General features: G+C 35.8%; 1 protein-coding gene across 1 annotated transcript in view; it reads left to right on the top strand.

The window, feature by feature from the left end:
• Positions 1–13,798, top strand: part of TTC29 (tetratricopeptide repeat domain 29) — a 145,082-nt gene that overhangs the window by 19,523 nt on the left and 111,761 nt on the right. The window contains exon 5 of the mRNA XM_045202209.2: positions 12,350–12,573. Coding sequence (XP_045058144.1) covers positions 12,350–12,573 — 224 coding nt within the window. The remainder of the gene's footprint in view (positions 1–12,349; positions 12,574–13,798) is intronic.

Genomic DNA, 13,798 nt, shown 5'->3' with positions numbered 1-13,798 from the left:
AAATTGAAAAGAAAGCAAATAGGAAACCTCTGCTTCAAGAAGCCTCAATCTTATGTAAACAAGAGCAGTATATAGTGTGTATGTTATGCCAAGGTAGCACTCGAATGTGTTTCCCAACGCAGAAAAGTACACTTCGTGCACTATCTGTACTCTATGTGGAAAAAGCATTAAAATAAAGTTCTCTGTATTCTGAAATTTTCCTAGATTTTAAAGCTATGTTATTAGCTATATTGTTTCCTAACTGCTATAATTAATATAATGTAATTAATAACATTAATTTAATTAATCTTATTAATCTCTTTATGAATCACCGATATTTGTATGCCCCTTTAATTTTTATGAATTCTATTTTGTTTTATATCAATCATGTTAGGCACTGTTTCATTCTGTTGGCATTTGCACTACTATATGAAAACACAGAAGAAACAAATGGCACATTCTCTGTCTCAAGGAAGTTATAATCCCCACATATGTCTATTTTTTACTATTTCCTAAAAGTCGAATTCAGGGCTATTTTATTTTACTTTCTCACAATACTTACTTTAGCTCTTACAATATTTTTATTGATGCAAACATTTGATTTGATATACCTAGTTATAAGTATCAATTTCTGATACTTATTTTAGATAGCTGCAATAAAATTAATACAACATTCAGGAAAATAAGATATTTATATACACATATTGTCTAACCGAAGCATAAAAGGATTGATTTATTTTTGTGTTTATTAATTTAGTATTTACTAAATGTAAAAGGAAATGTATGTTCTGGAAGGTTGATTTTTTTTTTATCACTGTTAGACATGTCTTTATTTAGTGGATCTTTTTTTTTTAATTTAGAATTTTTATTGGTATTCAGTTACAGTTGTGTGCCTTTTCTCCCCATCCCTCCACCCCACCCCAGCCAAAGCCCCCTCCCTTACTCATGTAAACATCTCCTGTGAGAAATCCTGCCTCACTTTTCACAGGTACACAATCCACGCCTCCTTTGTAATGTTAATTGAGACAGCACAATAGGAAAGGTTTCTTCCCAAAGCTTACACTATAGTCGTTATCTTTTACACATTTAAGGTTGAAAGGGGAAATATATTCTTAATGTGTTTTTGATATGGGGAAAATTAAAATATGCCGAGTGAAAAGATGAACTATTCCACAATAGAAATTTGAGGTCACCTGCTGCCCTAAAAATGTCAGAACTTGACGTGTCTCTCCAATTACATTTACTACCAAGTTCTTAACCAAGAAATGTAACGTGGTAGAGCTGAAATGACCCTAAAATTATTTGATTTAGTTTTTATTTTATTTTATCCAAAAAAGGCAAAAGAATGTAGTTAACACAGTACCAATGGATAGTTTGTAAAGAAAAGTTTACAAAGGTACATACAGTCTTTCTCATGACAGAATATCATTACCACACTAGAGGAAACGTCATGATAAGAGAAATGTAACTGCAGGTTTTATTGTTTACTCTTATGCTATTGTCCATTACATTGCTGAAATGAGCATGAATAATACATTATTTTGTTTTCATTTTTAATTTGCATGGTTTTCCCTTTGTAATTTAAACCAGTTTTATTTTTCTTAATACTTGTCATGTTTTACTCTCATATATACTATTTTCTTGCCATTATTTGAATAAGTACTTAAGTATTATAAGGAGATATCTTTGGAAGGAGCAACAGTAGAATGTATGTGTGCTAAAGCTATAGGCGTAAAGAATTGATCAGTTTACTTTTTTCAAATAAAGCTCTTCCTGCAGTTGTTTAATGTGAAAGGTTTTTCTTGAAAAGGTTAAAAAAGTTCTAATCAACTTTTGTACATTATGTAGAACTTCATTTTCTAAACTCTGCAAAAGAAAGTTTCATATTTAATGGGGAATCATGAATTATTCCATTTATTATCTACTTCCTCCTTTCAAAGACATGGTCTGGATAAAAGGCGGGGTGAATAATTTCAAAAAATACAATACATTTTTAATAGGAAGGTGCAAACTACAGATTCTCATGACTATTAGCAAGTGTAGAGGAAACAGAATTTTACTTGCAAAACTTGTCAAACTCTTGCAAAGATAAAATATATGACATACTTTAGTTAAAAAAAAAATAGAGCACAGTAAGCTGAAGTTTTCTTCTTAATGCAACTTGTTGTTTTTACTAAGTTTTGTGTTTATATTCTCTAGCCTTACATTTTTTGTTAAAAATTTAATGTTTCACTCAATTTATATGGGAAATTGATAATTCTTTTGTTTATAAAGATGTAGAGATGAAGAACTGAAAGGGGAAAAAAATAAATGCTATTATTTGAGGCAAATTGTCCTAAAGTAGATTTCAAAAAATTTGTGGAGCAATCACAGAATTATGTTTTAAAAACAGAGTAACATATCATGTGCAGTTTTATATTAACAATTATAAACACTAATTTACACAAAAATATGGAGATAATGAGCTAGTATGATCATGTTTACATGTGTCTGTAGTCATGTAGTATAAAGCTTATTTTTTGTCTTTCTCCCTTTTTTCTTATGTTTGTTCTCATTGTATTAGGATGAGGAACAGAACAGAATTTTTACTTATACAGATTTTTAAAAATAATTATAACACAATCCAAAAACTAAGATTATGTTCAAGCTTTATTTTCAGCTCATATTTAATGGTTAAGTAATAATATAACCAATTTAAATTGGTTTTATAATTATGTTTTCCTATAGTACAAAGTAATAGTGTAAAATGAAAAAAAAAAAACACCCAAGAAGTAATATGATTGCCTTATTTAGCCAAAGGTGTTTGGACTCAATTGTGATACTTCTGGCTTGAAAATACTTTCACTGAATATTCTTTTTGAACAATGATATTAATTTCATACCTTTCCATGTTTAATCTTTGGCTTAAAATATCTTTTGTAAAAATATGTTTGAATTTCTCCAGGGAGTTTGCAAGTAATAAGACTATTTATAACGATTTTATGTGTAATTAGCCTCACGAGGAGCATTTTTCCAGTGCCTCTTCACTGAACTTCTAAAGAAAACCTTCTTAAAATGTTAAGGTTGAGATTTTTTTTACTAAAGAAAATATTTCAGGGAAGAAAATATTCAGTAAAGAAATGTATGTGACAGCTATGTGGGTAAATATTTTGGTAATACTTCATATTGATTAATGAATAGTTTATTTATTTCTGATTGATTATAATTGCTATACTTCAAATATTTGATTGAATGGGAATCACTTGAGTAATTCATTTTTAACAGGGTATGTAACTTAAAAAATGCCTTTATGATAAGAGAATTATTTAAAGCAATTTAAGGATTTCAGTCTGTCTACTAAATAACCACAGCTACCCAGTGATATCGGGTGACAATTACCAGCAAAAATTCTATGTGATTGACTAATGTTTATTGATCTCATAAAGTTACTGCCTTTTTGCTAAATATCAGTTTAACATAATTGAATCAGAGAAATGATCTTTGTTCCATTCTACATGAATATTCCATATATCCTAAAATAAAATCACCTGTATTGAACTGTGTACTTACTGTGCTATTGAAAGAATTATTTGCTGATCAATTTTCTTAGCATTTTATTTTTTGTTGAAAGAATTACATTAGTAACAGTCCCATTTACAAAATACTATGGGACAAACTTCCTTAGTAATTATTATTATTAGATTTTTTAAAAAAGGAATTAAAGATTGACTTGGATTAAATAATTTTTTCCAAATGGCATTTTAAAATTTTTCTATACACTTTTAAAATGTTGAAAGTCTGTCGATGCTTTCTAACTTTGATTATCAATAGATGAAAATTTGGATTTTCCAAGAAAACTTGTATATGTTAACTTCCTCTTAAGATTAAAATTAGTAAATTTCTAATTGTTTTAAAAAATCACAAAACATTCTGTTGAGTAACCTCGTGGGGTTGGATTTTATTTATCTATTTTTAAGTTATCAAATAAATGCAGATATATAAAAGAAATCTAAATTGAAATCAAAATCCTGCTATATTAGTACTCAGGTTCTGATTTGCTGCTAACATTTTAGTGCTGACTAGTTTCTTCACTTTACCATTTATTTGGATAGTGATTCTAATAAAATTTTCAGAAATGTTATAAATTAATACATGCATTATTTTTTTGGGGATGCAGCTGTAACATTACGTATCTCAATCTTTATTAGGAGGACTTTAGATGAAATTATAGTAATTATGAAGTATGTATACTATGGTACAATATAAGTATAGTACTATTTATATACCTTTAAAATTATCTTTTTAATTTTCTCTTAAAATATAATTAAAATTACACAAAGAAAATCAAGATTGTTATAATGGCTGTGATGTTAAAACTCCTCTTACATGATTAATCATAATTCAATATTATTCCAAGAGATTTTTTAAATTGAAATATATGTTAAAATTATACATAAGCTACGGTGATTATATTATGTTCATTATATATTCACTTTTCTTTAAGGACGTTCTAAAATGTTTAGGAAAAACTAACAGCAGTGTTCATTTTAATGACTAATTCTAATTGTAATGGCTAATTATAATAAAGAATAGATTCTTTGGTTTCAAGTATAACAAATTCTACTTTTTGAGCTATTAACCTCTAGTTAAATTAAATCATATAGAATATAAGCAGTGACTATCAGTTTATTTATGATTTCTGGATATAGTGAAATGCAAAATGAGTTTGGGAGAAACCATCATAAATTTAAAAGTGCTTTTTATATACCTTTAATTGAGATTAATAAAAGGCCTCATTAATATGTGAACGTTTCTCTCTAACACACATTTCCAAGTTTTCCAAACATGAGAACTGAGTGGCTGCAAAACCGTTCAGCGATGTGCCATCCACCCCATTTACATTTTTAAGAGTTGAGTGTTTGTTAACTGATCTCACAGACAGCTACGTGTTTTGCTGTTACCAGATGGATGCGATAGAATCCCATGCATAACTTTACATTTATCTTCTTTGAGTGTCACCTTATTTGCATATCAATTAAAATAATATCTGTATTAAGATGGATAATGCAAGTTATCAAATTTACATGATGTAACTGCAGTTTGCTAAATTTCCAGTAGATGCCCCCAGAGACCAGTCAACTCACTGGAAATCCTTTAAATTTGAAAAGAGACTTGTTTATACTGAAACTTTTTTTCTTGCTATAGTTTGAAGTACAGAACATGGAAAATAAATTAAAGGCCCTAAAAAGCTCAACTCTCCGATGGTTATTACACAAAAATATGTCTGACTGTTGGTAGAGTAATTCTTAATCAGTATCATTCAACACTATTACTAATCATTGTTAAAAACCGTAATGTGTAAAATTAAGAAAAATCGTTTCAGTTTTCATTGTAAAGTCATTCTACATGCTTTTAAAGTAAAGTCATTTCAAACAGTTAATTTTTTTTCTTTCTAACTTCTCTCTAAATGCTAGGAAATGCTGTATCTTTGCTTTAGCTTTTTGGTGAACAATTGTCCTTTTCACAAAAAATATAGAATATACCCAAATAACTTACATGATTTTTATCAGTGTGTGTATGTGTGAAAAAAATAGATGTTTTTCTCAATTCTAATTATATGTAACATCTACCTACACTGAAAAGTATGGGTAAGAATAGTGACTTACTTTATTCCATGGAAATTATATTAACTGAAGCTATTTGTATGGGTAAGAATAGTAACTTACTTTATTCCATGGAAATTATATTAACTGAAGCTATTTAAGTATTAATTTAAGAGCCAATGCAATTATCCCGTAGGTGATTCCAATAACATTTATCCCTACAATATGAGTATAAGTCTGTTATAACTGACACAAAGATAACCCACTAGTGACTTATAAATATTAATTTAATGGAATAAAAGTATTATCCTGACTTTTGATTAGATATTACATAGCTTTTGAGTTTATGTTTGCCAGATTAAATAAAAATTTTATGATTTTTTTCAAGTACAGTTTTTTATTGAATTGCTTTTAAAATATTTTAGTGACTATGAAGCTTCACCTTGACATACTATTTCAGTTTGTGCTATAAAAATATGTTAAATATATTAACTCTATAATAGAATAGTTGATAACACATTTTCATTTTGAAAGGCTATCTAATAACAAGTATAAATACCTGTAGGTGCAGGGAGAATAAGTTGTCATATCTATTTAGTTCATTTATTCATGTTTTTTATATTTGTAGAAGTGTGTGGTTTTCATCCTTTTATGTTTGCCTCAGACCCCCACAAAATCCAAATTGTCTTCTGGAGGGCCGGCCCCTTGTAGTACAGGCTTCCCTTGCTAGGGGAGTGTTCTAGGAACCCCTCGGCATCAGCGGACAAGCTGGCGTTGTTGTGCTGTGTCTGGCTGCAGTGAATTTTTTGAAGACTCATGCAACGTATTTGCCTGTTTCATGATGGGTGATTTGTGAGCTCACCTGCCCACACCGTGCTGAGTGTTCAGCAGTTTCTGACCAAACCGCCCCCCCCCACAAAAAAACACAGCATGACCCCTATGCCACACCCTCCCTATTCACCGAATCCCTCCCCAAGTGACTTTTTTTTGTTTCCCCGGATGAAAAAAGTCCCCAAAGGGGATGTTGTGCTGAAGTGAAAGAGGTAAAACAATAAACAGCAGAAGCACTAAAAGGCATCAGAATCAATGAGTTCAAAAACTGTTTTGAGCAGTGGAAAAAAAATGTCTCAATAGGTGTATTGCATCAAATGGAGAGTACTTTGAAGGTGTCTGAAGCTTAAACAAATAAGAATAAATACACAATTTTTACAAATAAATTCCATTTTGGGGGGACCTCCTATACACACTTGAGTGGGAATTACATCTATTTAATTGGCTTTGAAAGGATGCTGTTGGTTGTCTGCTCCCTCGTTTTAGGGAAGGGGATTCTTTGGGACAGGCACAGAATGACACCTATCATTTTCCCTAATCCAGCAAGGACAAAAACAACAGCTTTCAGGTTAGCGTTACATTGTAATTGTCCGGTTATGTCAAATTCTTAAACAGTCAATGCAGATAAACAGATACTGTGTGGAGATGGAGGAGCAATATCAACAACATTTGACATAATAGGAGGCAATGTGGTAAAGTGGAAAAATTCAGAATTTCCCATCTGAGAAACCTGGGTATGAACTCCACCTCTGCCGCTTCTTAGCATGTATGGCTTTGGGCAAGTCACCACCTCAGTGAAGACAGGGTTTTTGTTTTGTTTTTGTTTTAACCTGCAAAAAATAGAAGCAGTACTTTGTAGAGTTATTTTTAGAAATAATGTCTACACAGCAACTGGCACATGGTAGGTGCTCTAGAAATGGTAGCTATTCAAAGTGGTTTAAAGCAGAATTTATATCCGATATAATGTTTCTGCAGCTGTTTTAACAGAAAGCTCCCATTTCCCAGCATCTCCATGCACCCAGCTGCTATGGAGTTGTGTCAAATGGTTCAGTCTTACTTCCTGTCAGTCCATAGATTTTTTTTTTAATCTTAGAATTTTTTAGGGAAATTTTGATGTAAATTCAGAATTCTTAAACATATTCTCTCTATTGAATAATGCCTTTGAATAGTAATAGAATCCATATGAAATGCATGACTGTTTAATCCTACTCCTAAGTCCCTTCTTCTCCGGCCACGTCCCTCAGCCCAGGGCAGCCTCAGGCCCCCGCAGAGCCCAGCACTTCTGTGGGGTGTAGATTTGCGGATGCCCAGCACGTCCGTGAACGTCACAACCTCGGCTTCGGTGACTGGTGTGTTTTCTGTCAGGACAACTCCTTTCTAATTCCACATTTATCAAATCTCTCCATAAATTTTTCCAGATTCTCACTTTTCACCCCGTGGACTGACTTTAGGTCAAGGAAATTTTTCTTCTCCTGATATTTAGAAAGAGCATATTTTAATTTAGAGTAACATTTGTTTTAATATGTAAATGAAACCAGAGACTAATCACTTTATGTCCAAATGAAATAAATAAAATAGTGAATTTGTATTCTGTTTATATTTCTATTTGTATTTTAAAAAATCCCTTTTTCATAGAGTGAACTTTGGCTATGGTTCTCTGTTATGAAATAGAAAACCTGAGAAATCTAAATGTAATGGTGGAAATTAACATATTTTTATTTTCAGACATCTAGTTTGTTGTAATAAATGAAAATTATTGCAGTTGAAAGGAATTATTTGCATTAACTATAAAGGTTTAAATAGGAACCTATTTAGCAGTTCACTACAATACTCTTTCTTGCTCTCAAATATTAGTAATGAGGCTTAAACAATGACACATTTGCCTATGTAGACACAAACACATGAGTATAAAATAGATGATATCAGCCTAGTAACATAATGCATTTGAAAATACAATTATATTAATATTTGAAATCTCTTTAAAGAATGGTTTGTTTTTAGAATGTGCTTGAAATTTTAAAAGTTGCTATTAGTTACGTATTGTAGAAGTTTTGAGGCCGAAAGATGTCTTGGAAACCATTTTAGGCCATAACCTTCTGAATCAGTTTCGTGTCCTTTGGTCAGAGACAGCAGGAACTGGTTCTGACTAGACAGAGTGCGAATCATTGTATTGGAGGGGTATTAGGTAACTAGCTGGATTCCAGGGAGAATCGGCTCGGAGGAAAGGGACAAGACATGGGACATATGAACGGGTCCAGGTAGCAAGATCTGCTTGAGACCCTTCTCAGGGTGTTGCTGCCAGGTTGCTTGAGCTCCAATGACCTACATTTTTGTGTTTCTTGCCGCAAGATTCAAAGTCTTGGAGGAAAGGCCAGTGCCTTAATTTTGGTCACTGACCCACCCCTCGGCTAGGGAGTCTTTGAAATCAAGTCCAGCCTGGAGGACACACGATGTGGGAGTGGCCATTTCCAAAAATACTCTGCAGTGCAGGGAGGGCCAGATCCAGCCAGAGCAGCCTCCTCTTCCAGGGTAGGGAAATGAGGCCCCAAGAGTAGTTTTCTGCATTTCTGTCCCCATTGCAATTAGAACTGAAATGGTCTCCTGTCTAATGTTTATTTTTGTTGTGTAAAATCAATATTCTAATATTTATTTATTTGCAATATTCTTTGCTTTTGCTCCAGAATGCTCTCCTTACTCACAGGAAAGCATGCTGGGCAGCCAAGGTGTGAACGTACCGAAGTGTCAGTGTTTTTTTTGAAGCAAGGCTGGGTTTCCAGCCGCTTGTCCTCTCAGACTGCCTCTACCACCCCAAAACTGTCTTTGGGGGGTACCGACTGGATGTCCTTTTAGGCTCCTCGAATTTAAGTTCTCTGAACCTAAATGCATTCATCTTTCCCTAAAACTGTTCATCCTTTTGTGTTCCCCTCTTAGCAAATGAAGTTACTGCACAAACCTGGTTGTCCTCCTTCCCATCATCACCCTAACATCCACTCATTCACTGAGTTATCAGTGTCTTTATCTCATAACTCTGTGCTGAGTCCACCTACTTCTGTTCGTCCCCCTGCTTTCCTTCAGTTCCCTTGCATGACATTCCAGTTTAACTGGCACTCTGTCCACTTTTATCAGCAACCCTGTGAGTGGGGGTTTGTCAGCATTTACTTCCAGATCTTAGCCTGGGGCCTTGCGATAGACCCTGAATCTGCCTGTCTGTACCCCTGTCTCCCTTCTTCTTGGCCAATATAACTCCAGTTTTGCTTAGGGTGGTAACATGCCCTAGCACAGGCAGGATATTTTTCTAGTCTCCTTATAGCAGGGGTGGCCACATGACAGCATTCTGGCCCGTGAAACCAAAGCGGACACCCATTAGTAGTCGCAGGAAGGTTTTTCCCCATAATGGGGAAGACACAGCTGGTGCCACTCCACTGTCCCCTTTTTTCTCGCCTTGAAGGAGGAAATGATCATTTGGAGCTGGTAGCCCTCCAGTGACCAGCAGGGGACAAGTCTGAGTGAAAGGTTAAAATAATCCCAGAGGCATGAGCCTTGAACCAAGGCCAGTAGCTGCCTACCTTTAGGCATCTTGTGCTGTGAGAAATAAAAACCTCTAGTTCTGAAGGCCCTGTGAGGCAAGTTTTACTGGTAACTGAGTGCTTTCCTGGCCAATGGGGTTCTATACAGGTGCTGATCTCTGGTGCACTCAGTCCCTCCCTTTCCTTCAGCTCTGGAAATGCACCGACCTGACCCCTTTAGTAGCTCCGCAGAGCTGCTTGTGCTCCGAGTTACAGCTGGGTCCTCCCTCTGCCCCTGGCGGGCAGCTCTTCCACAGCCTTGCAGCACACATCCCCGTGCTGTGGTATTGTGGGGAGGGGCAGAGAGAGAGGACACAGCCCTTCACAGCACCTCACTGCTGCTTCTCCACATTCTCTACCTCGACCTGAAGGCAGAAACTCAAGTAGGTTATGTCTTCTCTCATCCCCATTTCAAATATTTTGTTTGTTTCACACAAGACGGTGGCTTTTGAGCTTTTGGCCTAGGAATGTGGTTTCCTTATTCCCTCTATGGACCAGTCCTCCAGCAGTAGAGTCCCTGCCTCTGCTGCCGGATGGGGGAGGGATGCGGTCCAGCTGGGGCAGTCCTTCCAGAGTTTTCTCCAATGCAGTCTCCTTGAGTCATGTCACTGACACAGTGCCCTGGATGGCTCCACCTCACTCCCAGCCCAGAGTCCCAACTTCTTACCAAGACTCTGAGGTCTGCTCATGATCTGGATCCTGCCTTTTCAAAAACTGTCCTCTTCCGCCACCCTCCTCTTCACCACTCTTTGTGTACTTTGTTGTTCAGCTAAGCTGGTCCACTGAGTAAGACATTCTTTGCCGGTGGGGCCTGGGCATTTTTGTTTTGTTTGTCTTTTAAACTCTGCAGGTGATGCTGTGGCATGGCGGGGGGTCGAGAACCACTAGAGCAGGACTTCACATTTCAGATCATTTTCACATACGTAATTTCATTTGTTCTTAGCAGAATCCTGCAACGTAGGCAGGGTGTACGTTAATATACGTATTTCACAGATGAAAAGAAATGAGGTCCAGGGAGATTTTGTGGAACTGGGTGTTCTGACTCAGACCTTGGGTGTTTGGGCCAATTCTAGGCGAGTTCTACTCCATGCTGAAATTTTTATGGCAAGTAGTATCACAGTAGGTCAATTGTTTCAAGTATTTAATTGCCCCCTATTTTTTTAAAAAAGAATGTAAAATAAGTAACATAAAGCTGGATCATTTGGCCTCTAATTTCCTGTTTGGTGAAATAAGAGCCACCACATGCACAGTTGTTATCTCATAACCCTATTTCCTGTACGGCAGTCTTCATCATCTGACATTATTTATTATTCCTTTACTTATTTGTTGGTTGTGTTCTTTCTGCAGAATACAAATTGACCCCAGGGCATTGAATCTATTTGGTCTAGAACAGTGCCTGGCACTTCGAATGAAGCTCACTAGCTATTGTTTGAATAAATAAGTAGAATATTCATTTATCAACTTATCTTTTTACATATGATTTATTATTTATTATTTAGTAGTGAAATACTAATTAATAAATCATTAATGTACTCCTAACTTAAAAGAATTAAAAAATATATTTAGTCATAAATTTTCAGTAAACATATTCTGTGTGAATGAATGAATGAATGAGCCTCCATAACACATAGTGAAACCATTTACAATAGAGTCCTTTGCTTTGATATGAAGTGACATGTTTAATGTTTGCTTGTTTTATCAGTTGTTTGTTTTGGTGAAAGGCTAATAAATGTATCAGTGATTTGGGATGTCATCGGTTCCTATGGTCTGAATGTTTGTGTCCCTCACATTCTTAGGTTGAAACCTGAATCCCTGAAAGTGTCAGTAAGTGGGGCCTTTGTCAGGTGTTTAGGTCACGAGTGGAGCCCTCGTGATGGGGTTTGCACCTTATAAAAGAGGCTCCCGAGAGCTCTCTAGCCTCTCCCACTATGTGAGGACATGACAGCTACAAGGCAGCAGCCCCGAACCAGGAAGAGGACCACACCAGAAGGTGACCACACTGACGCCTTCATTTTGAACTTGTAGCCTCCAGAAGTGTGAGCAATCAGTTTCTTTTATAAATAAGCTACTTGGTAGGATTTTGTCATGGCTGCTTGCACAGACGAAGACATCAGTCAACTAGCTTATTTGTCCTTACCAAGGGGGGCTGAGCTCTAGAACTGATGTATTTATAATACAGTTTCATCAAAACTTCCGTATTAGCTCCTGGCAGCCTTCGTGAAACTGAAGTTGGTCCACTGTAAGTGTTAGAGGCAAAGATAGTTTTCAGTGCTTTCACTGGGGGGGGCGGGGAGGCAGCATGATTCAACCTCTGATTATTATAGGATTAAAAACACTGCACAGAGTTCAAGAACTAAAATAACGCCTTGAGTGTTCCGGTTCTCTTCGCAGTTACCAGAACTCGTACACGAAGAACATCTGCGTGGACATGCTGCGGGACGGCTATCATAAGTCCTTCACCGAGCTCTTCGCTCTGATGGAGAAGTGGGAGGCCCTCAGGGAGGCGGCCAGGAACAGGTCCCTGCTCTGGACACAGAGACCCCTGGAGGAGCAGCCCGATAAGCTGGATCACTTCTACTACTACCTGACCAGGGCCGAGGTGGCTGAGAGGAAAGGTAAGTGGAGGGAAGAGTCCCAGTTGTTCCATGTAGGAATTTGAAACGTTAAGACAACTTAGCACAGCTCAACCTAGTCAACTAAGCATCCTTCTGGAAGGAATGACAGGGAGCCCTGAATCACTGGGCTGCCCCAGACACCGGCACCCTGGCGAGATCACTCTGAAGCAGGGGAGACAAGGAACAGCATGTAACAACATCGCCAGAACTTTCCAATGTATTAAAATCTTCTGTATCATTAATTACAAGTCTTTCCAAAGTTTTTCTTTATATATGATCTGATACTGACTTTCACTGAGGAGAAACTTTCAAAGAGCACTATAATTTTAAAATTACACTGATTTTCTAGTATTTATATAATGGAACTTGAAGGTTTCACCAATAAGTCCTACAGATATCAATCAGAGAATTTTCGTTAGTAAATAGTGAGAAGACATGAAAAGCTATAATTCACAATTATGAATAAAATTGTTAATTTTATGTATACCATCACATCATGTCTAACAAAGTCCTCTTTTTTTTATCCTAATATTTTTTCCTGAAAATCACTATGTTTCAAGTATTGAACAAAATATTTTACTCTTATAATACCGATGTTGCTGCCCTAAGTATTTCTCAGTTACGTATTAGAAATTAGTCATTTTATATAAAGAGAGGAAATCCTATAATTTGACATAAAATTATTCTTTTCAACTTTTAGTGTGAAAATATTATAGGAATCAAAAAGAGAAGCTCAGACCCCTGCATAATGATGTCTACATTTCATTTCAGGCCTTTCTATGAGGACATAGTAGGCAACTTTTTGTTACTTAACACTCCAATGGGGCAATCTGATGGTAGCAGAAATCTTCCAGCCTCTCTAGTGAGTCCATACATATTTCTCATCAGGTCGTGACCTGACTTACAAATATGAGATGCACAAAAATCCTACCACCAGCACCGTAAGTGAACTAGGGTGTGCGTACACGGGTGTGTAGACAGGAGGTGGTTACTCGTATTATGAAAAGCATAATAATTGTAGGATTGACTTTTAACATAGAGCACTTCAGTGAATTTTAAAATGTGATTTACAAATAATTTCTCAAGAAATTAACTGTTGTAAATGAAAATGCTACTGTAAAAAAACCTACAATACTCATACCAGTCCCAAATTCTGAAGTGGTATTTACACTGAAAATAGACTTGATCAGGATGTGATTTGCCCAGTGGTCATTTCTTCCAGTTG

This window comes from Desmodus rotundus, chromosome 9 (assembly GCF_022682495.2).
Source record: "Desmodus rotundus isolate HL8 chromosome 9, HLdesRot8A.1, whole genome shotgun sequence".
NCBI classification, from domain to species: Eukaryota; Metazoa; Chordata; class Mammalia; order Chiroptera; family Phyllostomidae; genus Desmodus; species Desmodus rotundus.
This window is presented reverse-complemented; position numbering and strand designations above follow the sequence as displayed.